Here is a 27,223-nt window from a genome sequence, read left to right on the forward strand (position 1 = left end):
ATGGCTGTTGCAGCTCCAAACATCACATCCATGTAATTGTGTTCAAAGGGAGAAAGAAGGAGGAACAACCATTCTCTTTGTATGTGAGAACACTGTTCCAGATGCCTTCCAGCTGGCTTGCCCTCAGGTCTCCCTGCTCGGGCTTGATGCCCGGAAACATTCAGCCTTGTGTGAGAACAAAATTTGCCACCCCCAAATGTCTCTTTGGCAGGCGGATTATTTTAAACTGAAAACAATCGATGCCCAAAAGACTCAGGAAGAAACTTAGACCTTCCCCTGAACTTAAAGAATGGAGATAGAGGACCTGTTAGAGGAAGGAAGCCACCCCCATAGATAGCTAGAGTGTGAACCAGGAACCCATCAAAGTCTGTCTGTTAAAATTCCTCTCTGTGTCCATTGTCTCTTGTCTCAAGGGCCCAGCAAACATTTGTTTACCGAACATTTACTTTTCCATCTCCATGTGAATTGCCTTCCTCCCCTTCTAAGTTCTGACCACTACACCAACATCCTCTCTTATCTTTAGCTGAAGATGGTAAAGTGAGGTGAGGGCTTTAAGCTGAGAGCTTCAGCTATTTTGGTGAGTTACCCAGTTTTCCTGGGTCTCTCCCATGTATATTGTGCTGTTAAACTTTTGTTTGAGTTTCTCCTGTTAATGTCTCATGTCAATTTAATTCTGAGACCAGCCAGAAGGACCTAGAAGGGTAGAGAAATATTCCTTCCTCCCCAGCAGCCTCTCTGGTGGTACAAGGTGTGCTCTGCTGGAGAGAGTAAGAGGTGACTCCCTGCCCATCCTTTTTTATTAGTTTTTTTTGTTTGTTTTTGCGGTATGCGGGCCTCTCGCTGTTGTGGCCTCTCCCATTGCGGAGCACAGGTGCCGGACGCGCAGGCTCAGCGGCCATGGCCCACGGGCCCCACCGCTCCGCGGCATGTGGGATCCTCCCGGACCGGGGCACGAACCCATGTCCCCCGCATTGGCAGGCGGACTCTCAACCACTGCGCCACCAGGGAAGCCCTTTATTAGTTTTTTATTAGTTTCTTTGTTCCTGTTCCTGAGACTAGATGTATCTCTAGGGCAGTGGCAAGAATGTGGTCTTTTGCCAGCTCAGGGCTGCAGCCTGACTGGGAAAGTGATGCTGAAGCCCAGTCTCTGCTCCCCAGCCCTGAGCCCTGGCGGGTGAGTTGGCTTCCTGATGCATACAGAGGCCCCTCTTGATGTGGAGCTGCCCCCGTCGTGGCCTGTTAAGCAAAACAGCAGCTAGCCACTGCAGTTCTGAGGGATTGCAAGAGAAGTACTAGCAAGTGGCATTTCTGATTCTGGACAAGACTTTGCCTAAAAATGTTACTTAGAGTCTTCATAAATATTTATCTGATTATCACGTTTTGTGGTCTTTATTTCACCCTTTAAAGTGAGTAGGATTACCTTCCCAGGCCAGTCAATACTCCTCTCGCTCCCAAACAGCAGAGGCCAGTGAGCAGATGAACCCCACGGCAGTGCTGCTCCTAGAGACACCACAGCAGGCCTCAGCTTGCACAATGGTCACTCAGTTATTTACTCACAGAAACCACAGACTGCCTGGCCGGGGCAGCGGTCCCTGTGCCCCCATTGTCCTGTGTTCCCCAGGCCGTGCCGGCCTCTAATGAGCAGGATGGGGCACACTCCTCCCTGAGTCTAGCCTCCAGTGCAGGACTCTTGAGTGCTTTTCTAATGCAGGCAGAGGAGATGACGTGTCCAGAGTGCTTTGTCAACCCCGTTAGAGGCATTGGCTGCACAAAACTGCGTTCGTGGGTCAGCTGGGGAATGTGACCCTCGGTGAAAAAATCAACACTTAATCGGAGACGGATTTCCTAGTTCAGAGTAAGCTGACTATATCTTACACCATTATTATACTTTCTTATTATGTAGAAAACACGAGAGGAGTTTCTGAGACATACCAATATCTGTGTTACGTTTATGAAACTTTTTTTTCCCCAGATGTGTTCATCTTTCAGATTATTTGTATGTATATCTTACCTGTGCTAAAAACACATTTAAGTTTTTCACCTATCTGGATACCTTCTTTAAGTGTCTGGCCAAAATGCTTCATGTAAGCAAATTGTAATCAAAAATAGCCAATTCTGACATTAAGTTATGTGTCAAAACAATTCTAGGGCAGTTCCATTTTAATCATGGAAACATTTTAAAATGCTGTTTGTCTCTTTGTTTCTGTGGCTTATTCATTTGTTAATTTTAAAACTTTTTGTTGTGGGAAATTTCCACATCTCCCAATCATCTGTCTTCAGTAGTTACCAACTTTTTCCCAGTCCTCTTTGATCTATGCCACCACCCACTCCCCTTTCCCACCCACTCCCTTGGCTTATTTTGAAGCAAATCCCAGACATCATATAATTTCATCTGTAAATATTTCAGTGTATCTCAAAGGTAATTATGACTTTAAAAAACTACACACACACACACACACACACACAGTTTTTTTATTTGAATCAGGACATAAATAAGGTGACTACATTGTGATTGATTGATCTACCTTATTAATCCATAAAATTAATCTAAAAGTCAGTCCCCACCCCCATCCTGTTCCAATCATCCATCTCTCTGTTTCTTGTTTCTTACTGTAATTTTTTGATTGGAGAAACCAGGGCTTCCCTGGTGGCGCAGTGGTTGAGAGTCTGCCTGCCGATGCAGGGGACACGGGTTCGTGCCCCGGTCCGGGAAGATCCCACATGCCGCGGAGCGGCTGGGCCCATGAGCCATGGCCACTGAGCCTGCGCGTCCAGACCCTGTGCCCTGCAACGGGAGAGGCCACAATAGTGAGAGGCCTGCGTACCGCAAAAAAAAAAAAAAAAAAAAAGAGGAGAAACCAGGTCATGTGCCTTATAGAATTCCTTGAGGTCTGGATTTTGCCGATCCTTCCCTCACCCCCCAGGTTTGACCAGATTCCTCCAATTGGAGGGGGTGTTTGGGGGCACAACATTCCATAGGTGGTAATGTGTACTTCCTTTAGGATGTGTATAATGATTGGTTGTCTTCTCTCTGTTAAGTTAGCAGCCATTGATGATCAGTACCTGGATCCATCCGTTAGAGGTTGTAAAAAGGTTGTGCTATAATTCTATTATACCTCTTTGTCTGTTAACTGGTATATCTCTATAAAGAGAAACTTCCTCTCATCTGTTATTTGGGTATCTTGAGATATAGTTCATATAGGAAAGCCAATATGAATACTTATTTTCTTTTATTTACCTGATTGCAAAATAATGAGTGGACTTCTTCCAGTAGAAGGTAACCATTTAAACATTTGAACAGTATATGCATATGTAAATATATGTATATTTATACACACATTTGTTGCCCTCTTTCTTGGATAAATGGTAGTATATTATACACATTTTTTTCCACCTTGCTTTTTTTCACTTTATTAGATTAGAATCAATGTGTCTTCATTAGAATCAAAGCTTCATTATTTTCCTGCAAAGCAGGCTTTCTTAAACCCAGCACTATTGACATTTTGATCCAGATAATTTACCTTTGTGGCGATAATGTCCCCACATGCTGTGAGGATAGTTGTAGGATGTTTAGCAGCTTCCCTGGCATTTACCTATCAGATGCCAGTAGAACTACCCCTCCCACCCTCCATTGTGCCAACCAAGCCTATCTCCAGACCAAATGTGCCCCAGGGGACAGAATTGCTCCCTGATGAGAACAACATTTCTCACGACCACTGAGGGGAGATTCTTAGCATGTCTGCAGAGACCATATGAGCCCTTTATTTCAGAAGTGGATTCAGACCCCATCTAGAAGCTATAGCTTCTATTTTTGGACTTTGAATACTAAACCAGCTCTTCTAGTTCTCTCCTGCCTCTTTTGCAAATTAAGGGAGGAAGGAAAGAAGAATTGTTATTGAATAATGCATAAAGGAAAGAGAGGCAGTGATGTTACAAATTTCATGTAAAACTGTTCTTATTGGGAAGATATGTGTTGAAAACACCAGGAGTTACTTTGACCTTGTATGGTAGCCCTTCAATGCTAGTGTTCACCATTTCTTACACGCTTTGCTGGCCCTGAGAGCTCCTGTTGTGCCATGACCTGGGCACTACAGGCACAGCCGCTCTCTTTCCACACAGGGTGGAAGTCAGGTTGTACTGTTGGGTAAGCGGAAAGAAGCCAGGGCATTTTGCCATGGGGCAATGAAATTACCCAAACTAGTAGTCTAGAAAACATCCTGTGGAGCAGATGAGCCCGAACCTGGAAGGTGGACTCCTTCAACGTTGAGTGTGGAGGCTGGGGCCCTGCTCAGAGGTCACCAGCGTCCTCCGGAGCTGCCTCGGAGCCAGCAGCACATCCCGTCCTATCACCCCCAGATTTCTGAGGCTCCATGCCGAAATCAGACTAACCCCTACAGAGAGGATCATCTTGAATATTAAAAGAAATCTAATAAGAAGTAAGAAATTTCTTTGAAAAGTAAGTACATTGCATTAGCAAGAATGCCTCTATGGCAATTAAAGATTTGAGTTTGTAGCCATAGACCAGTTGGAGATAGACTCTGACAGTTCGACCCTCCCGTTGGCTCCTGGGCCCTGGCACAGCCCTATTTGGGGCTTGACTCAGAGTGAACTCTGGTGGTAGGAGGTATAAGGCAGGGACGTCTTCCCATGAGTCAATTTGATGGCTGTTTCTTTGAATGAATTCCAGCTTGATTTGCGTTGGTGGGCACACCCCAGCAGACTGCTTGTGCTTGCCTGGTTTGGCAACCATTTAACAACACCTATTTCCTCCTCACACTGCCAGGTATTTAGTTATTCCCTTGTTCATTTTGTTACTGTTGAAGATAACATATATGAGCTGTTTCCAGAAGTTCTCTGCAACTGTGGCAGTGGCTCAGAGCACGATTGCAGGTCTGGAATGCCCATATTCCTGTGTCCACTGAATGTTCTGGTCCTAGTGACTGGGGTCCAGTCTCCCCTCTCCCACTCCCTCTGTCTCCTGCATACAACTTATTACAGTTTGAATGTTCTCCTTCTCTGCTCGCCAGGCAGGTTAATAAATATTGAGTGTTCCAGGTCACTAGCAGTTATTGATCTTGCTTGGAGGTAGTCCAACATTAATGTCAGGACGGAGTGGGTTTTTTCAGTGTTGATGTGGAATTGTTTGGAAAAATCAGTAGCAGTGAGTGACTTAGGCTATTCTAAGTCTCCTAAGCAGTTCTCAGCTTTGCTGCTCAGTCAAGGCAGGTGCTCAGGGTATCAGCCCCTCTTGAGAGGAAGGGCTTTCTGTTAGTGTGGTGTCAGAGCCCAGAGGTCATATTGAAGCAAGAAGGGATGCCAGCACATGAGGATGGTCAGAGATGGTCCTTCTGTCTTTCTACTCCCTGCTTGTCCCCAGTTTGCAACAACACAAGAAAGCTCACCATTAGTCTCCGGGTCTCCATGGATGTCCTCAGGCTGCCTGGCTTTGAAATGGGCCCTGCCACACACCCGCTGTGTGACCTTGTGGTAGTTACTGTACCTCTCTGTGCCTCCCCTCCCTATCTGAAAGACAGGGACAATGATAACGCCTACTTTGCATGATGGTTGTGAAGGTCAGGTGGCTGGCACATCAAAAGTGCAGTGTGGGCGCCAATCTCCATCCTCGTCCTCCCTTCAGTTTAATGACACATACTTTCTCACGTGGTCCCCACAGCCTGCGCAGTAGTCAGGGGCACTAGTATTTTAGTTGTTTTACAAAGGAGGAAATGGAGGTTGGGTTTGGTTCGTGAGCTTTCCCAGGTTGAATGGCTGTAAATCACTGTTCTGGGGCTGAACCCAAGCCCTCCATCTTGGGGACCCCAGTTCTTGTAGAGGGGAGGGACTCACCAGTGGGCACATCTGACTCCTGTGTGGCTCACCTCTAGTGTCGAGGGGGGAGGGACAGAGGCACAACGGAGACTGCACCAAGGGGAATGAAGCCACCACAGGGCTGTCATGGATACGGAGGGAGTAGAGGGGAGGTGGCCAGGAGGACTCCTGAACTTCCTGGGGGGGCTTTACTGAAACTTGGTTTGCTTGCAGCCTGTCTCTCCCTGGAGGTGTGATACAGCATTGACGGCCAGCGGCATTCCTGTCAGCCCCAGAAATGGACTGGAACTTGCTTTTAGGGTGGGCCGCAGTGAGGCGGTTCATTCACTTCTTAACCCAGTCAGAGCCTCCTTTGAGACACCACTGCCCTTGGCACATCTTGGCAGGGGCATGGGCGGTGGGATACCTGAAAATGTTTGTGTCTGCTGCTCAGCTAGAACTGTGAAGTGGGTGGAGCAGATCGCTAGAACAGTCTGTGCTGGAGCCTTGAAGACTGTGAGTCAAGAGGAGGGATTCTTAGAAGACAGAAAATAAATTACTACTTAATGGTCAAAGGGGGGGCCCTGGATTGTTGAAGCAAACATGAATCTAAGTCAGGTCAGATCTCTCTGCAGACCACATGTCGTGAGCCTCTTACTGTAGTGATGACCCAGGCAGGTGGAATGGCCCTTATCTGTCAGCCACTCTCAGAGCCAAGGTCCTCCTAAGAGGTCAGTATTATGGCTTATGCATTCTATCTCTGAATGTGCCCTAAAATTCCAAAATAATATGAAAAGGTTGGAACCAATTGGAAAGTGATCAGAAAATTCTGTGTTTCTAGACTTCTTCTAAGGGTCACCCCCTTTATTTCTGAAAAACAAGTAAACTCAGTTCTACCTGTGCTGAGTGACCAGACTCAGGTTGCACAGGTGCAAATGCAGAGCATGAAAGCCAAGGCGAGGCCTGCAGGCCGGCCAGCCGGGGTGGGGTGTGGGCCCTGCTTCTGCTCTGCAGAAGGGCTCTGGGCTCCCTTCTTTGGTGAGATGGTTTTGATTTGTTCAAGATCCAAATTTCGGTGATGAGTTTGGGAAGGATCTGGTTTTATTTTAGATGAAAACTGCAACTGTTTCTATAGGTGTGACGCTGAGAGCCAGCACAGTGTCTGTGAGTTCCTTTTGGGCCAAGTAGATTCTTGGGCAGGTTTATAGACTGAACACCTGTTTATAGGAGGCTCCTGCCTCCTGTTTATACTTCAAGGACTCAAGTGTTCCATTTCAGCTTATAAGATAAGCAGTAGTTGTTTTTTGTTTGTTCTTTAATTAAGAGATTTGGGGAAGGGGAACAGTCTTATAATGATAACACTGGGAAAAAATTATACAAGATAGTATCTTACTATGAAATAGTGAAAACATTTTTATTAATTAATTTATTTATTGGCTGTGTTGGGTCTTTGTTGCTGCGTGCAGGCTTTCTCTAGTTGTGGCGAGTGGGGACTACTCTTTGTTGCGCTGCACGAGCTTCTCATTGTGGTGGCTTCTCTTGTTGCAGAGCACAGGCTCTAGGTGCGCGAGCTTCAGTAGTTGTGGCACGTGGTCTCAGTAGTTGTGGCTCGCGGGCTCTAGAGCATAGGCTCAGTAGTTGTGGTGCACGTGCTTAGTTGCTCGGTGGCATGTGGGATCTTCCCAGCCCAGGGCTCGAACCTGTGTCCCCTGCATTGGTAGGCGGATTCTTAACCACTGTGCCACCAGGGATGTCCCTAGTGAAAACATTTAAACAGAAAATAGAACTTGCAAATGGACTGGACAGCGTGTTTGTGCTACACAACACTTCGCCCTGTGTCCTTGCTAACAACAGAGTAGCTCTGAGGTCTGTGAAAGGGCACAGCTTGCTCAGGACCCCTGGAAATGACACGGTGGCTGAGCGGAGGGCTGTGAGGGTGATGCAGCCGAGGTGGCTGTGCTGTGCTCAGGCATGGTGATGCTGTCTTGGGAGCAGCAGACACCCCCATTGAGGACTCATTTTTAGAGGGCAGGTGGCCTGATTGCTGTGTATTTGAGAGGGAAGTCTGTGACCGAATGGAGAGACTTGGAGATGATGGTCTGGAGGCCTGGGGATAGTTGGGGCGTGTTTGACCCCTGATAAAGGCAGAGGTGGTACAGCCACGTGTTAGGTCCACTGAACAAGTTCTCGATGAAGGGGAGGTGAGAAGGAGAGCAGCACAAAGGACAGGCCTGGGGAGTGTGGTCTGGGTGACTCAGTATAGGCTGATGCCAGTGATTATGGTAGGGAGCCCAGAGGGTGGGCATGTGTGGAGCATGACGAGGAATTCGGCCATGGATTTGTTCAGAGGTGCCGTCCAGGAGGCGCATGTAGTGTGAGAAAAGAAGGGAAGCTGAGTCATGGCCACATCTGAGGATTAATGGAGGAGGATGGACCAGGGAAGAGGTGAGAGACAGCAGTCAGAGCAGTCTGAGGGAGGAGGAGAGGGGCGGACAAAGGGGAGGGAAGAGGAGGAGAGAGGGGTGGAGAAGGAGGAGGAGAAAGAGGGGGAGAGGGGAGGACAGAGGGAAGATGAGAGGAAGGGAGGGGGCGAGGTGACGATGGTGATGGTAGTGATGGTATCGGTCTTGGCGGTGATGAAAATGATGACGGTAGTGGTGATGGTGATGATGACAACGATGGTGTTGGTGGTGGTGATGGCAGCAGCTTGGCCTAGGTAATGATAGTGGGAATGCAAAGGGCTATAGCAACAATAAGTGTTTTGTGAGGGATGGTGGTGTAAAGCTCCTGAACTTCCAGGGGCCTGGAGCTTTCTTACATGGGACCACCACCTAAGACAGGTGTCCTTTGAGCAGACCTGACCTTCCTCCTCCTACCCAGCAGTTCCCTGGAAGCCCTTGCTTCCTACTTGGGAAGGAGAAGGATGGGGTGAAATGTTTGCAAGACCCCAGACCAAAGGCAGAATTGGCCCAAAGTCTAACATTATGTTTTTTCCTCCTGGACAGTTCTGAGAAAATCTCTCAGGCATTTCTGTTTCTTGGATCTGAACTTGAGGTGTTGCTCATTGCCGTAGAAGGATGGAAATAGCATTATTCATACTCACATTCCTAGTCGAGTAATGTGCAGTAATCTTTACTAGAAACCCCAAAGAAGCACAGGCAGTGCCGCTGCTGCAGCACAGGTTTCCTCGTTACGGGATTCTGTCATGAGAAGACCCACCAAGCAGAGACCCCAGCTCCTCCCCCAGGCGCTGCCATTACTCTCCTGCAGCACAACAGCAGCGTTCTGTGTGGCTTCACCAGACCGAGAAGGGCCACCGCTGCCAACTGGACCACATGGAGCAGAGCCCCTCTTGCCGCCACACCTTCTAACCTCTGGAATGTGCACGAGGAGGGGCCACATCCACAGGGAAGGCGGAGTCTGCAACAGCACTGCTTAGGCCTTATTAGCATGTAGAGTCAGCAGGAGACCATCCTGGAAGGAAATGAAACCTGGAGCCCCATTCCCTTTCATTAAGCCCAGGGCCAGTCTTCCTTTGACCCTTCGTCCCGTTGTTCATTCTTCTGTTTTCTTCCTCTCTCGCATCCCCCGAAACTTCCATGCTTGTTTTTTTATTACATCTTGAGATTTGGACTTATAGTAGCAGTGCCCAGCACAAGAGGCAGTATTTTAGAGACTTGCGTTGTCATTCAGTACACCCAGCTACACTTGTCACAGGTCTCCCAAATGGTGAGATGCTTCCTGTGCCACAGCAGTCCCTCCAGCCACAAAGCCATTATCCCGGGCATTCTAGTTTTGAAACAAAACCTTAACATGGTGTGGTGACATTTAATTTAGTGCTTCTCATTTCAAAGCCCTTAAAAATATTAATTAATTCCCATAAAACCCCAGGAGGCTTATTATTAATATCTGTAGTGCCTTTCATGCTGGTCCATTAATGTGTCCTTTCTGTGTGATAGGTAAGAAAATGAGGCTAAATCATTTTTTGCATCCCACAGGAGAAGACCTTGATGGAGCCAAGGTCAGAAATAGCGAATCCCTAACTTTATTGACATCTCCGAGTAATGTCAGCCCCTTGACCTTGTGTGTGGTTTGGAAGAACAACTCTCCTGTTTAGGACTAACCTCGGGGGACAGCGAATGATCTTTCAGCGGAGCTGAGATTTCACAAATCCTAGCTGGATAGCAGTGCAGAGGGGCGGGCCTGAGGGAAGCTGGGCAGCAGCAGTGAAATGTGGGGCCCAGACAGAGCAGGAAGTACCGTCGCCTCGCGGGATAAGTGCCTCGCAGCACATGGGCACCCAGTGAGCCCTGCCAGCCTGGGAGATGCTGTGCGGCGCGGCTTGTTCATATTTTGGGGCGCTTTGTCTTTGAGTGACTTCTTCACAACTGTATGCCAGGTTTCCTTAGCCCCAGGAGCAAGAACTCCACTCCGTGGGGCAGGTCACAAAATGAGGGGCTCCCCAATCCCTAGGGTTCAGCTTGTGGTCTTTGGTCATCTCCCTCCTCGCCGCCCTGCTCTCTGGCAGTTCTGCATGGTATTTTCTCCCGTGTCCCTGCAACTTCTGACTTGAGAGGTCTTCTGACTCTGAAAATGGGTCCTTTGGGTGACGTGGCTTTTGTGTGAAAGGAGGGGGCCTCCGCCAGCTCCAGGCGGCATGGTGGGCACAGGCCTCCCAGAGGAGGGGTGGGAGGGTGCCTGTGTGTGACTCTGGTGCCCCTTGGCCTCGGCCGAGCCAGGCCATGGACCCGAGGCAGTCCACTCTCCACCCTGCACGGGAGGCTGCAGGAGGCTCCTGCGGGACCAGCTCGTAAAGGCAGCTGCAGGGGCATCGGGCTCCCGCGCCACGGCCACTCTTACTCAGTAGAGTTGTGAGTGGTGACGAAGGGGGCACGCAAAGCAGGCTGTGCTGCTTACCAACAGTGATCACTGTTACACTTACTGATGGTGGGAAATTTCCGGAAGTAAGTATGGGCAGGGGAATAAACACATATACACTGAAGATTTATTTGCTGTTTTCTTCACGTTGTCCGATAAAACCGGCTGTGATTTGAAAGTTATTGACGATCAGTCAGTGCTTTCGTACCCGCATAGCAGGAGAGGTGGGTGCAAGAGGGGTGGTTCCCCTCACCATTGCCTCCTGCCCTTACCTCACCAGGCACAGACCCTGCACTCTCTAGAAGTTCCCCACCACCCTACTGCTCCTGGTCATCACTGTGGCGGGGAAGAAAGGGCACATCCCCACACGGCTCTCCCGGGGTGCCCTCTGAATGCGTGGGAAGGAGGCCCCTTCCCTCATTTCTTCTAATGGAACCGTTTGATTTAAGTTGGTTTTCTCACACCTTTGTGGAAATGTTTTGGTTTGGGAGGGGAGCAGTTTCTGTCTCACGTACTGTTGTCCTAACCCTTGAGCAGCCCCACATGCTCAGAGCTGGCCCCCCAGAGCCCCCTCGGAGGGGAGACAGCTCGAAAGCCATTAACCTCATTTGAACTGAGTTCCTTTCCAGTATGATTCCCTGTTACTGCTCTTGGTAGTAAATAAAAATGCTTTCATTTCTTTTGTGCTCACAGGGAAAATAAGTAACAAATTCAGAACTCCTTTTGGCACGCATTAAAATTATTTTGCGATTCAGCCTTTCCCTCTTTGCTGTTTTGCTGCTCCCTCTATGAGCCACCTGGAAGCCTTCCTGGGAGTAGGGAAAATACACGTCCGATATTTCCTAGCATCTCCCTCCACTCCAGCACAGCCCAGTGAGACTTGGTAATGCTTACACTCACACTTCCCTTCAGCCCTTGGGCCTTGTCATTGAAGCTCCTGGTGATAAAATGGTCTTCTGAATTCTTCTGGTTATTTCTACCTACCCAGCCAGGATGTCTTTTAAAAAACACATGTATCAAAAAAGCATAGGTATTTATTTTAATTTACATAAAGGCCCAGGTCAACGTGTCTACCAAGGTGGAATGTGATTTGCTGCCTAGTTTGGCCATTCCAGCAGCTCTGATTCACAGAAAAATCTAAATTCTAGATTTATGCAGGTCATGTCACAGTGGCTGAGGGATTTGGGCTGAAATAGTAGTTTACCTGGGTCCTATGCTCCGGCAGGTGTTTTTGGGCCGGGGACTCTCTGACTTTTCTCATTGTGCTGATGTGGATTTGGTTCTGGAACACATGTCCAAAGTCATGACATCTTAGTAAAAGGTTTCCGTCTTTGCCCCCAGAACTAGATTTTCATTTATCAACTACTCTCATCTAGTTTTATGGGATTAGCCAAAATTTAGTTGTTTAGAGCGTTAAGGCTCAGTGCCCTGTTTCTGTCCAACCCAGAGCACAAATAAGTAGTTTATTGGTGATGAGTCAGGAATGTTTTCCTGCATCCTTTTTTTTTTGGTGGGGGGTCACAGGATCTTAATTCCCCGACCAGGGATCAAACCTGGCCCCTGGCAGTGGAAGCTCGGAGTCCTAACCACTGGACTGCCAGGAAATTCCCTCCTCTATCCTTTTCTTAACTGTTTAATATGCAGAATTCCATATAGCAAAGTAGAAGAATTATTGAACATCTAAGTACCAACCTCCTAGACACAACAGTTTTTACATATACACTTTCTAATTTTGTGCTGAAATTCACTTGTGTCACTTCAGTGTCAGATAGGATTCATCATTTTGGTTTGTTTCATTACAGATTATTGTAATCAGTGTCAGTAAAAGTTTGATAGTCACTCAGCAACTGTTTGCTAATAACTGAGCGTGTTGTGAGGCCATGGGAAGAATATAAAAACAGAGCTGGGTACTGAGAGGCACACATGAAACTATAATCCGTGTCTGCCCTCATGGGGTTTACAGTGTCCATGGAGCTTAGACAGCTTCACAGGAACACATGACAAAGAGTATAAGTTAGTTTAGAGACAGAAAAGATTATTCCTGCCAAAGGGGACCAAGAAGGAATCCTGCACAAGAGCTAGATGTTGAACTGGTGCTCCCAGAACATGTGGTTTAGGTGAGCCAACACAGGCTGAGATGCCCACCTGGCCGGAGGGAGCAGGTGCCACGGCTGCCTCCCCAGGCCGGGCACAGGCTCCATGCCCCTGAGTGCCCCATGTCCTCAGCCCCCACATCCACACAGACCCTGTCTCTCTTGGGGCCAGCCCTGCTCTGGTAGCATGGGTAATGCCTAGCCCCTCTGTCAGTGTCCGATTAATGCACATTGCCTCAATGAGAATGAATTTGAAAACATCGCATTATGTGTTGGCTTTCTCTAGTCTCCTTTGTGACACAGTTTTATTTTACAAATAGCATTCTGGACCTTATGGAAGAAACACAGGGAGAGACCACTTTGCTGTACCCTAACCTGCCACCTCAGGGCAGGGTCCTAAAATTGTCCTGCAGTGGAATAGTGTTGCTATCCTTGTATCAGTTTACTTACAGTTGGAAAAAATTGGGGGAATCTGGAAGAACTTTGTTCTGAGTTTCATCATCCTGAAGCTTCTGTGTTTGTGCCCCCAACGCTCTCAGAACACACGATGCAGTATTTCACCAGGATTTTCTACTGTCAGAAATTGCATTATTAGCACGTATTTAATTAGGTGAAACCAAATGTCATATCTCAAACATGGAGGAACTAATGCTCTGCGAGGTGAGCCACATTTTCCTGTAGTTTCCTCCCGTGTAGCTCTTCATTTTCCTCTGAAAGGTCAGGACGCCTCTCTTTTTTTTTTTTTTTTTTTTTTGTGGTACGCAAGCCTCTCACTGTTCTGGCCTCTCGCATTGCGGAGCACAGGCTCCGGACACGCAGGCTCAGCGGCCATGGCTCACGGGCCCAGCCGCTCCACGGCATGTGGGATCTTCCCAGACCAGGGCACGAACCCGTGTCCCCTGCATCGGCAGGCGGACTCTCAACCACTGTGCCACTAGGGAAGCCTCAGGACGCCTCTCTTAAACATAGGCCGCAGGTCATCCTCAGGCCTATGTGTCTGCTTTCCATCTCTGCTCCCTCCACCTCCCTGCTCTTCTTTTGAAACAACTTCAGCGGATGCTTCCTGAGCAGCACCCATCACTGTGTGCTGAGCCCTGCGCCAGGTGGCAGGCCCACAGCGGGAGCCGTGATGCTTCAAACATAGTTTCCTCGCCGTTCATGTTTCTTGTTCTCACCACTGTTTTCTTCAAGTGATATCATGGCACTGGGTTGGGTTTTTTTTGTTTTAAATTTAACATTTTAAACAAAGTTTGAGAACTTTATCAAAATAACAAACATACACATTATGTTTTGAAAGTCAGAACATAATCCCTACCTAGAGGTAAACCCTTTTAGCTGTGTTTTTTGGGCAGATATGCCCATATTTTAGAACAATATGTGTATGCTGCTTTTTACTGATTTATCAACTTGGGGTGTTTTTATTGACTTCCTGGTTTGGCTTTAGTGGTTTTATACACACCATTTCCACGCGACCATCTAGTACGGTTATAAATTTACACTTTCAGTTCTTTTTTATTGGGAATTTACCATTGAAAGTTCTTTGAAAGCAAACAAAAGGAAATGAATATAAAGTGGAGAGACTCTTCTGATGACCACGTGTACCCCTCACCCAGCCTCAGCGTCCTCACCACACTCTTGAAGTTTGCACAGTTTCTAATGAAATAAAATCAGTGTTCGTAACATTATGACTGTGTGAACACTGTTCTCCAAAAAGCCAGGAAATGTGTTTGGACCTAATTCTGGACTCTGTAGTAGCTCCCTGGCCTGCTGGTCTCTCTGGGCCTCGACCCTCACCTTTTACTTAGAGAGGCCCAGAGGAGGTTGGAGTGTCGGGGGGCAGGACCCCTCATAGCTCTCCTTTCAGTGTTTTCCTGGCTGTTCTGGCATATTTATTTTCCACGCGAACTTCAGTAGCAGCTTGTCAAGCTCCGCAAAATAGCTGCTTGTTATATTTATTGGGAACGTGTGAACTCTTAACCTGGGGAGAACTGATGTCTTAAGAATGTGGGTGCATCCTACCCAGGCAGGGAGCATCTCCCATTTGTTCAAGCCTCCTTCTGTTTTCCAGGAGAGTTTTACAAAATTTCCTTGTCAGGGTTTTATATATTTCTTGTTAAGTTCAATCTTCTTTGTTGCTTTAGAAGTGGGGGTTCCTTATGATTTTAACCATCTGTCGTTTATGTATATATATATATATATATATATATATATAAAGGCTGTTGATTTCTGTGTGTTTACTTTAGGTCCTGCTAATTCAGTGAATCCTTTATGTTCATCAGCAAGGGTCCAGGCAGGAGTAGTGGGAGGGGGTAAGCAGGGCGAATATGACTAAGCAAGAGAGGGGCAGTTTGCTTCCTTACTTTGTTGTGTTTTTGAAACTATTCTCCCTTGCTACCATATATATTATAGCTTCCTGTGTTTAAGCAAATTCTCTTCCATGTTCCAGACAGTTTTTCCAAACAGATTCAATGCTTCTAAGAAATACTTTTGATATCACAGGGATGCTACCTTTTACTAGTGTTACCATGTGGCAGGCATTACTTATTAATCTCATGAGATCTTCACAGTAGTTCTCAATAAATATTTGTTGAGTAAATGAATGTTTACAACCACTCTGTGAAGTAGTCATCATCCCAGTTTATAGATAGAGAAATTTGAGGTCACTTGTGCAGGGTCCATTAAATGCAGACTTGGAGTAAAGGATGGAGTTGTTTTGTTTTGTTTTTTTAATTTATTAATTTATTTTTGGCTGCGTTGGGTCTTCGTTGCTGTGCACAGGCTTTCTCTAGTTGCAGTGAGCAGGGCTAGTCTTCGTTGCGGTGTGCGGGCTTCTCATTGCGGTGGCTTCTCTTGGTGTGGAATACGGTCTCTAGGCATGTGGGCTTCAGTAGTTGTGGCACGTGGGCTCAGTAGTTGTGGCTCATGGGCTCTAGAGCACAGGCTCAGCAGTTGTGGCACATGGGCTTAGTTGCTCCGCAGCATGTGGGATCTTCCCAGACCAGGGCTCGAACCTCTGTCCCCTGCATTGGCAGGCGGATTCCTAACCACTGTGCCATCAGGGAAGCCCCAGGATGGAGTTTTAATTCTAGGTATTCCCATGAATCCATGATAAGTTTCTTAATTTTTTCTCCTGCAACAGGCACGGTACAAGCAGAGCCTTGATCCAACTGTGGATGAAGTGAAGAAGCTTTGCACGTCTTTACGTCGAAATGCCAAGGAGGAGCGGGTCCTCTTCCACTACAATGGGCATGGGGTGCCCAGGCCCACTGTGAACGGCGAGATTTGGGTCTTCAACAAGGTGGGCATGCCATAAAAGGTTCCTGTGAACTGAATTTGTTTCTCTTTTTACAAGAAAATCTGTAAGTTTTGCTGGTTGGCCACAGGTCCTATTCCCCTGTAGCTTCTGTGGAACCATTGATGGCTAATCCGTTTCCACAAACCCAAATGCAGGAAGATTGAATAGGGACTTGGACCAGTTATCTGGTGGAAGTTTGGGGATTCTTTCTTTCTTTCTTTATTTGGCCTTGCATGTGGGATCTTAGTTCCCTGACCAGGGATTGAACCTGTGCCCCCTGCAGTAGAAGCGCAGAGTCTTAACCACTGGACTGCCAGGGAAGTCCTGGGGATCTTTTGTATTTCAGTGATAAAAGTTGAAAAATAGTCAGGCACAGGGAGTTGTTTCTTTTGCGAAACATGTTAATGAAGTGGCTATCTAGGGAAGTCATGAGGTCTGGGGATCTTCCTTTGAGAATCACTCATGTTCCTAGAAGATAAAATGGTATAAGTATTCCAAAGAGCTAATACGAAGCAAGTCTGCAGACAGGGCTTCAGCTCTGCTCTCTCCAAGGTCAGTGTAGCCAGCCTCCTACAGTCCCTTAATCAAAAGACTGTAGATGAGGGACTTCCCTGGTGCTCCGGTGGCTAAGACTCCATGCGCCCAATGCAGGGGCCCCAGATTCGATCCCTGGTCAGGGAACTATCCCAGGTGCCGCAACTAAGAGTTCGCATGCCGCAACTAAGGATCCCACATGCAGCAATGAAGATCCCTTGTGCTGCAGCTAAGACCTGGCAGAGCCAAATAAATAAATTAAAAAAATTTTTTTTTTTAAAAAGGGAATTCCCTGGTGGTCCAGTGGTTGGGACTCCATGCTCCCAGTGCAGGGGGCCCAGGTTCATCCCTAGTCAGGGAACTAGATCCCACGTGCTGCAACTAAGAGCCCACACGCCACAACTGAAAGATCCCACACGTAGCAACGAAGATCCTACGTGCCACAACTAAGACCCTGCTCAGCCAAAAAAAAAAAAAAAAATATATATATATATATATATTTTAAAGACTGTAAATGAAAGTGAGGGGTAAATGACACCCCTTCCCACCATCCTGGGTCCTGTGCTGCAGGCTCTTATCACATCCTCCAAGAGGTGGTGCCTGTAGGTGTGAGCATTCAGCCCACCTGGCAGCTCCTTACACACTGGAACACATGAACCAGGACAGGAGCTCATCACACCTGAGTTCTGACTTCAGCCTCACCACTTGTTAGCCCCAGGACATGGACAAATGAGAAGACTTCCTAGATCTCTGTTCCTTATTGTGGAAGCACCTTCATAGTGAAGGATTAAAGTACCCAACACACCACTCACATAGTGAACTCTCAGGGGACGTCCACTCTTCCACAGGTGGCCAACAGGTAGGCAGATGGGACAGTCAGGGACCTAGAGGAGACAGAGTGGAGAAGAGGCCTGGACCCAGCTCCTCCCTCAGGATAGTGCCCTCTCTGCCTTGTATGTACCTAGATACCAACTTGATTTTAATCATTTTTATTATTATATAGATTCAAAACTGTAGTTATAAAAGAAGTAGAATTAAAAGAAATATGATGTCGGGCTTCCCTGGTGGCACAGTGGTTGAGAATCTGCCTGCTAATGCAGGGGACACGGGTTCGAGCCCTGGTCTGAGAGGATCCCACATGCCGCAGAGCAACTAGGCCCGTGAGCCACAACTACTGAGCCTGCACGTCTGGAGCCTGTGCTCTGCAACAAGAGAGACCGCGATAGTGAGAGGCCCGCGCACCGCGATGAAGTGTGGCCCCCGCTTGCCACAATTAGAGAAAGCCCTCGCACAGAAACGAAGACCCAACACAGCAAAAATAAATTAATTAATTAATAAACTCCTACTCCCAACATCTTCTTAAAAAAAAAAAAAAAGAAATATGATGTCATGAACCACCAGCCGTCTCAGTAGTGGACAAGGGCTCAAACCCGTGTCCCCTGCGTTGGCAGGCAGATTCCTAATCACTGCACTACCAGGGAAGCCCCCGTAAACTATTTTAATGAGTATAGGTTTTCAATGATTCTTGACATTTGGGAAGGCAAGTTTCCCTCCTTTGTTCTTTTTGGTCCTTTGATCTTCCATGAAAATATTAAATCAACTTGCCAATCAGTGGATTAATGGGGGGAGACTCAACATCTTTATATTGTTGAGTTTCCAAACTATGCTCTTTTAAGCGTTTATCAGTAGTATTTTATAATTTCATAAAGGTTTATATATATATTTTTTGGGGGGGCTGTGTTGGGTCTTCGTTGCCGTGCGCAGGCTTTCTCTAGTTGCGGCAAGCGGGGGCTACTCTTCATTGCAGTGCGCAGGCTTCTCACTGCGGTGGCTTCTCTTGTTGCGGAGCACAGGTTCTAGGCTTGCGGGCTTCAGTAGTTGTGGCACGTGGGCTCTAGAGCGCAGGCTCAGTAGTTGTGGCCCACGGGCTTAGTTGCTCCACGGCATGTGGGATCTTCCCAGACCAGGGCTCGAACCCGTGTCCCCTGCATTGGCAGGCAGATTCTTAACCACTGCACCAACAGGGAAGCCCGATACTTTATATTTTTTGATGTTGTTAAAAACGTTTGCTATAAAAAATATATTTTGCAAGTTTTTATCAGGGTATATGGCAAGGCAGTTGATTTTTGTACATTTATTTTATGTCTACTAATTTTGCTATTCTCTCATTGATTCTAATGATTTGTACATATTTTAAAACTTTCTTAACAGACTACCACGTGGTGTGCAAATCGTGGCAGTTTTATTTCTTTCCTTCCCGTCTTGTGTTTACTGTTCATATCTTACTGTGCCTCCAACGCCTCACAGAGCGTGGAGTGGTGACTGCATGTCCTTATCTCACCCCTCATTTCGAAGGGGGGTGCCTCCTGTGCGTCAGTGTATGATGTTTGCTATAGATATTTGTAAAAAGAATAAAAAATAAGAAAACCCCTTATCGGGTTAAAAAAGTGCCCTTCTATTCCTAGTTTATTTTTTCAAATCATGAATAGATGTTGCTTTTCCCCAAGCCATTATGTGTGTGTGTGTTAGATGACGGTATGATTTTTCTTCTTTAAACTGGAAATGCATTGAAAGGTATATGATTTTCTAATATTAAATATACCTTTCCTTTGTGGGATAACCTAGTGTGCCTTTATCAATTATGTGTTTCATACAGGGGTTAATTCTGTTGTTGGTATTGTGTTTAGTATTTTTACATCGGTGTTCATGAGTGAGACTGGCTTGGAATATTTCTTTCTCTTGTTGTCTCTGGATAATCAGTGTAACTGTGGCCTCAGAAAATAAGTTGAGGGAGTGCTCCACTTAGATACACAGGGATTGTTTTTGTGAGATTTGAAGTACATGTTGTCTGAATATTGGGTGAAGCTTACAAATCAAGCTGTCGGGCTGGTATTTTGTATGTGGAGAGATCTTTGACTACCTATTTAGTTTCCTTCATTGCTAAAGGGCTATCCAGATGTTCTGTTTCTTCTTGAGACAGCTTTGCTAACTTACTTTTGTAGGAATTTGTCCATTTCAGCTAAATTTTCAAATTTGTTGACAAAACGTGACTCATATTTCCTTATTAATTTATCAGAGTCTGGGTTAGTGATGTTTCTTCATTCATTTTTGATATTGATACTGGATACCTTCTTTCTCTTTTCTTGTTGATCACTCTTACCAGAGGTTTCTGTATATTTCATTAGTCTTTTCAAAGAATCAACATTTAACTTTCCCTCCTCCAGAAGGATTGAAAGAACAATCGAATGAATACTTTTATACTTTTCATCTATATTCATCAGTTAACACTTTGCCACATTTGCTTTATACCTCTGTATAGATAAATATTTTTTACCTTAGCCATTTGAAAGTTACAGATATCATGACACTAAAAACAAGGACACTTTAGTACATAACTGTAATACCCTTAAATTGCTCAAGAAATTTAACATCAACTCTATAATATTGTTTAATCCGAAGTCCATAATCAAAATTTCCCACTGCCTCAAAAATGTGTGTTAGTAAGCATTTTATGTTTGTTGATTTGGTTTTGCATTCAGGATCCAGCCCAGGTTCGTGCATTGCATTGAACTGTTAGTCATCTTTCTCAGTCTCCTCGGATATATAGAAAAAGAGATTGCTCTTTGCCTATTTTTCTTTATTGACATTTTTTTTAGTGAGGTTATTTTATTGTCTTCTTGTAGTAAGTTATCATAGTTACATGTCAGTCTTTTTTAAAAAAAATAGGCATTATTTTTTTTACAGCAGTTTTAGTTTTTAGGAAAATTAAAAAGTACAGAATTTCCACATAACAGTCGTCCCTTGGTCTCCACAAGGGAATGGTTCCGGGACCCACTGCAGTTACCAAAATCTGTGGATGCTCAAGTCACTTAGTTGGCCCATCTTATTCACAGTTCCAAATCCCCAGATCAAACCCACTGAGGATCATGTAGTCCTGTATGTATTTAGTGGGAAAAAAATCTGCTTATAAGTAGAGCTGTGTAGTTCAAACGCGTGTTGTTCAAGGGTCAGTTGTATTCTCACTCCTTACCTGGCCTACATCTTGCCTCGGTGTGGTATATTTGTTACAATTGATGATCCAGTATTGATACATTATTACTAACTAGAGTCCATAGTTTATACTAGGGTTTATTCTTCATTTTGTACAGTTCTGTGGGTTTTGCCAAATACATAATGTCATGTATACACCATTATAGTATACTGGATAGTTTCACTACCCTAAAAATCCTGTGTTCCACCTATATCTCCCTCTCTGCCTGTCCTCCCCAACCCTTGGCAACCACTGATATTTTCACTGTCTGTATAGTTTTACCTTTCCCATAGTGTCATATAGTTAGAATCATATAGTATATAGTGTTTTAAAACTGGCTTTTTTTCAATTAGGCTTATGCATTCAAGGTTTCTTCATGTCTAGATAGCTCATTTTCTTTTTACCGCTGAAAAACATTCCACTAGTGAAGGACATCTTGGTTGCTTCCAGTTTTTGGCAATTGTGAATAATGCTGTTCTAAACTTTTGTGCAGATTTTTGTATAGACATGATTTCTTCTCATTTGGGTAAGTACCTAAGAGAGCCATTGCTAGACCAGCTGGTATGTTTAGCTTTCTAAGAAATTGCCAAACTCTGTTCCAAAGTGGCTCTGTCGGTTGCATTCCCACCAGCAACGAATGGGAGTTCTTGTTGCTCCACATCTTCCTCAGCATTTGTTGTTGGTGGTGTTTTGGATTTTAGCCATTCTAATTAGGTGCATAGTGGTATCGCATTTTAATTTGCAATTCCTTAATGACATACGATGTTGAGCATCTTTTCATATGCTTATTTGCCATCTATATATTTTCTTTGGTGGGGTTTCCATATCTTTTGCCCACTTTTAAATAGGGTTATTTGTTTTCTTACTCAGTTTTAAGAGTTCTTTTAATATTCGGGTACAAGTCCTTTATCAGAAATTCGTTTTTAAAATATTTCCTCCCATTCTGTTACTTGTGTTTCCATTCTCTGAAGAGTGGGCACTGACTTTTTGGAGAGTCCAGACCAGTTGTCCTCTAAAATGTCCCCCATTCTTTGTTTTTTTTCATGAGTTTGTATCAGACTGGATAAAAAGCAAAATCAAACTTTGTGCTGTCAGCAAGAGATGCACTTTAAATACAAAGACACATAAAAGTTAAATGTAAAAAGGTATATCATGAAATACTAGTTGAAAGAGAGCTGGAGTGGACATATTACTAATTAGAAAATAGACTTCAAGACAAGGAGTTTTGTCACAGATGAAGAGAGACATTTCACAATGACAGACAAGTCAGGTCATCAGGAAGACATAACTACCCTGAATATGTAGACGGCTAATAGGAGAGTTAAAGATACATAAAGCAAGATTACGAGGGCCAATGAGAGAAAGAAACACATCCATAATCCTAGTTGGATATTTGAGTAACCATCTGGCAGTTATTGATAGGTTAAAACTGGTGTTAAAATTGAAGATAAAATTGATAATTAAAAACTTTCTCACAAGGAAAACTCCAGTCATGGTATATTATATTTTTCTAATTAAAAAAAAATCAGTTACTATTATAAAAGACTATCAGGGCTTCCCTGGTGGCGCAGTGGTTGAGAGTCCACCTGCCGATGCAGAGGACACGGGTTCGTGTCCTGGTCGGGGAAGATCCCACATGCCACGGAGCGGCTGGGCCCGTGGGCCATGGCCGCTGAGCCTGCGCGTCTGGAGCCAGTGCTCCGCAGTGGGAGAGGCCACAGCAGTGAGAGGCCCACATACCGCAAAAAAAAAAAAAGACTATCAATCACTCCGATTCAGTTAACAGAACACTGCACCCAATGCCCACAGAACGCACATGGTCCCGGGCAGGTGGACCACTCACCAAGAAAGTCCTGTGCTGGGTCACAGAAATGTCATAATAAAGTTTGAAGGATTGAAATCATTCAGAGTCTATTCTCTGGCCACAGAATCTGAAATTGTAGGCTAGCTGGAAAATCCTCAAATATTTGGAAATTAAATGACACATGTATGAAAAAAGGTATCACAAGGGATAATAAAAATAATTCAAACTAAACAATAATGAAAAGACGACTTGTTAAAATTTGTAGGATACAGCTAAAGCAGTGCTTGTATAAAAATATATAGCTTTATTAAATCCTTATACAGAAGGGAAGAAAAGCTTAAAATAAAAATCTAAATATCTACCTTAAGAAACTAGGAAATGTTGAGCAACGTAAACTCAAGGGAAGTAGAAGGAAGAAGTAATAAAGAGCACAAATCAGTAAAATAGAGAACAGGTGGTAGAGAAAGTTAGAGCTAAAATTTGGTTTTTGGAAAACATCTGTAAAATTAACAAATCTTTGGCTAGGTAGCAAGAAAAAAGAAGATACAATCAACATTTAGGAATGAAAGGGGATATCGCCACATATCCTGTAGACATTGAAAAGATAGGGAATGTTAATAATGTTATACCAATACATTTAATAACTTAAATTAGATGGAAAATGCCTTTTAAAATACAGCTTTCTGAAAGCGACCCAAAATGAAATAGAAAATCTGAATAGCCCTAGATCAATCAAAGAAATTGAATTCACAGTTAAAAACCTTCTTACATGTTGACTCATGGATAAATGGATATTTTTATGTAAGTATCATCTTATCATCAAAGTGTTTCCTGATCACTATATGTAAAGTGTTAAATCATAGATGGAAAAAGGGAAGTGTTCTTCATGATGCATGGGAAGTACAGTTTACACCAAAACTGGAAAGTGAATGTTTTCTGTTTCCATCAACATTTGTACTGTCTGCACCAGGGGTTCTCAAAGTACAGGTCCCAGACCAGTAGCAGCAGTATTCTTGGAATTTATAATACATGCAGATTATCAGACCCCACCCAAGACTTATGGAAGCCTATTCTGGGGAGGGGCCCAGGTATCTGCATTTTAACGAGCCCTCTAGGCCATTCTGATGCACTCTCATTTGAGAATCCTTCCTCCATAAATCTGGTTTTCAAATATAGGACATCTGAGAAGTCAGTTAAGGTATGGTCTAAGGTTTTATGTCTCAGCATCAAGAAAACAATATTTTTTAAAAACTTTAAAGCTCTTATAAAGAGATAGCCCAAAGTTTTCTATCACTTCTCCTGAAGAAAGAGAATTTTTACTGATGGTCTTCAGCTATTGCAAGCAAACACAAAAATGCTAGAAAGGTCAAGTTTACAATAAAATTAACAGCTTTTCTTGGAGAGGGGGACAACTGCTGTATTCTCAATATGGATAAAGTAACAATTACAACAAATGTTAAATGTGGTCTGGCACAAATATTGCTTTTAAAAAATCACAAATACATCTTTTTGATAATAGCACATTTAAAAACCTTTATGATCCATCTTTCAACAGACTCAGTAATGAACTATATACTAAATCAGAATAAGAGGCATCTATTTGATAGTGATGCACAGTTTTTCCAAACCAATAAATTCTATTATTTAAATAACATTTATTTAGCATTACTCATAAGGTAAACAATTATTGAACTGTAGTAAAGGAAAGGCAGAGAAAGTATCAGCAAAGCCAATAAACCTTCAGCCTTAAGGATTTTAAGGGACTGGGAGTTTGCTTGTGACTTAAACCCTGCAGTGTTTGGTTCACAAGTACCATTGCCCCATACCTAACATCTCTGGGCCATCACCTCCCAATACCGGTTCCTTCAGAAGGAAGATGAATCTTCTGCTTACCCATGCTCCTCTGCTCTCCTCGGAGGACAGCTGTATGCAGACGCCCTTACTGTCCAGGGAAAGCCAGGATGACACATCCAGATATGCCTGTGGTTCCTGTCTGTGAGGTCAGAGGAAGCATGCATCCTTGGGGGCTTTACCGGAAAGCCCTTAGGAGGATGCCATTTTACTATGGCTAAGACTTCTGACTCACATTCTGAGCTCTTTGGCAGAAGATGTACAGACCTTCCTAAACTTACAGTGGGGTTATGCCCCATAAACCCATCATGGTTGAAAATACCAAAAGCTGAAAACACCTGTGCTACACCTAACCTACCAAACATCATAGCTGAGCCTCGCCTACCTCAGACATGCTCAGAACACTTACGTTAGCCTGCAGTTGGGTGGAATCATCTAACACAGAGACTATTTTATAATAAAGTGTTGACTGTCTCATGTAATTTTTATTGAATACTATACTGACAGTGAAAAACAGAACAGTTGTCTGCGTACAGGATGGTTGTAAGTGTATCAATTGTTCACCCTCGTGATTTCGGGCTGACTGGGGGCTGTGCTCGCTGCCACTGCCCAGCATCATGAGAGAGGATCAGACCGCATATCGCTAGCCTGGGAAAGAACAACATTCAAAGTATGGTTTCTACTGAATGTGTGTTGCTTTGCACCATGTAAAATCAAAGACTGTAAGTTGAACCATCGGGAGTCAGGGACTGTCTGAACTTAGAATCTGCTCGGAGATGGAGAGTTGCTTCCTAGGAGGTCGCCGGCTTTACCTGGAGAACAAAGTGCCCTTCCTCCGAGCTCCTGTCCCAGGGCTCAGTGCTTGGCTGCCTCTGTGGTTGACTCAGCTGTGATGACAGTCTGATGAAGCATGTGGCTTTTTTTTTTTTTGATGTTTAATATAACCTGACAGATAAAGTAGAGTGTAATGAATAAATTATTTAAAACCTATTTCTATGTTGGAAATGAAAACATGGCCTTGAGTATGTTTTCTCAAGAGAAAGGAAAGACGCTTTGATTAGGAATTCTCTGTGCTCATAGTTTTTGGTGGGGGGAGAAACCAAACCATTGCCTGAAAGGCTGTGGAGTGTTTCTGGGAGCCTTCAGTGCGTGGGGGACTTCGACTTCTCCAGCTTGCGTAGGTTGGTTCAGCCTAGAAGACACAGGGATAATTGCACGGGGTGGAAACAGTTGCACTTCAGGTGTTGTTTCTGTTCTGTTCACTCGCTGCAGCACCAGGGCTGTCATCCTGCAGGCCTCCCTTTGCAGGTTTGCAGGACCGTGATTCTGGCCCGAAGCTTGACAAACTCCCCAGGATCCTTCTGAGATGGGAAATGAGATCCACCTGCTCGTGTTCCAATAAGGATTCGTTCTCAAAGGCCATTTTCCTCCATATGGTTTAATAGAGTTGATTTTGTATCCCTAAGGAAAACAGACTTCCAAGTTTCACGGGCTTACTAAACTACAGATATACAGCTACTGCTTTAAATGAAATCATCTCTCCTCAAAGGCTTTGGTTCTCACCAGGGGAGGTTCCCCCTCAGGGTGCGTTTGGCAGTGTCCAGAGACCTTTTTGGTTGTCACAACTGGGCAGAGAGGGGGAAGTGCTGTTGGCAGGGCTGCTGCCAAGCCTGATGCAGTGCCCGGGATGAGCCCCACACTGACTGACCAGCCTCAAACGTCCACAGTGCTGGGGGTGTCTGCACTTCAGCCACAGAGGCCCTTGCTGCTCAGAGGCTGCCACCCACCATGCAGCCCATCTGTGTGGAGGTGTGGGTCCAAGCCATTTTCTGTGGCTGAGCATCCCTGTGGACGGTATTAGGTGCCAGACCCTCTCACAACTAAAAATCATGAGGCTAAAGACCAATTCCGAAAGCTCCTTGTATGCTGCCCCTTGGACAAGCATTAGAAAATGGAGGTTCTTCTGCCCTCCAGTGGGACTGGGTGGCTGACAACTCCACTTGAACCATTTCTGTGGCAGCCAGTGGCACAGGGAATGAAAGGGAAAACCCTTAACGAGTTTCCTGATGGATTAGTGCTTTATTATTTTAATGAGTCACCATTAATTACCTTTGTATCTCAGAAATTTAGAAAGTAACTTTTGATTTGGGGGAAATATAAAAATTACATTTTAGTTCAAAAGGCCAGACCTCAAAACACAGTTAAAATATATTTTATTGCGTGCTGCTTTGCTGCCTTTGGGGCCTTCTGGGGCTGTACCTAGAAGGCAGCAAAGATGACAGCATCGCCCTTTTCCAGCAGTCACTTGGATGACGTGGTGGCAGGAATGGGGTCAGAACTGCCCCAGCCATATTCGGCCGCTCCTCACTGAGCTAGAACCTTGTGGGAAGCAGATAAACAGCAGAGTGTGGCTGGCATATAAAAATGTGATGATTTCCCAGGCTGGTGCTAAAATCCTTTCTCCTCTCAGTGTAAGGGTGTCCCTGCCCAATTAAAGGGTTCCTTTTGGCCCTTTTCTCCCCCATAGCAGTGGGGGCTGCAGGTGAACAAGGGGAGGGATGCTGCTGGGCAGAGGGCCGGAGAGGAGCGCTCTTCCCTGCTGGGCCCAGGGAGGCACTGACTTGTGTCCTGCTCTGTCCAATGCAGCATGTGCTGAAGCCTTTTTACTTGTGCAGATAACATGTAATGCCTGCTCATTATGAAACACTGACTGAACGTAAAGTATGTTATAGTGAACCCTGGAGCTTACCCTTTTCCTTCCTCCTTTTAATAGTTGTGTGCATTTTGTCTTTTAAAAAAATACAAGTAATTTCTATTCTAAAAGGTTCCAAGAGAACAGAAGTTTTAAAAGGAATAGATATGACACTTTCTTACCACCAGACACCCCTGTCACCTCCCCAGTCAGAGAATGCAGTCCTTAGCAGTCCTGT

At 45.0% G+C, this 27,223-nt stretch overlaps 1 protein-coding gene across 4 annotated transcripts in view; it reads left to right on the forward strand.

The window, feature by feature from the left end:
• RPTOR (regulatory associated protein of MTOR complex 1) overlaps positions 1 to 27,223 on the forward strand; it is a 345,589-nt gene that overhangs the window by 142,623 nt on the left and 175,743 nt on the right. For all 4 annotated transcript variants that reach the window (XM_082678814.1, XM_082678816.1, XM_082678815.1 and 1 more), the window contains exon 4: positions 15,919 to 16,077. In XM_082678814.1, the coding sequence (XP_082534940.1) occupies positions 15,919 to 16,077 (159 nt within the window). The remainder of the gene's footprint in view (positions 1 to 15,918; positions 16,078 to 27,223) is intronic.

The sequence above is a fragment of the Grampus griseus genome (assembly GCF_964374135.1).
Source record: "Grampus griseus genome assembly, chromosome: 20".
Taxonomy (NCBI): Eukaryota; Metazoa; Chordata; class Mammalia; order Artiodactyla; family Delphinidae; genus Grampus; species Grampus griseus.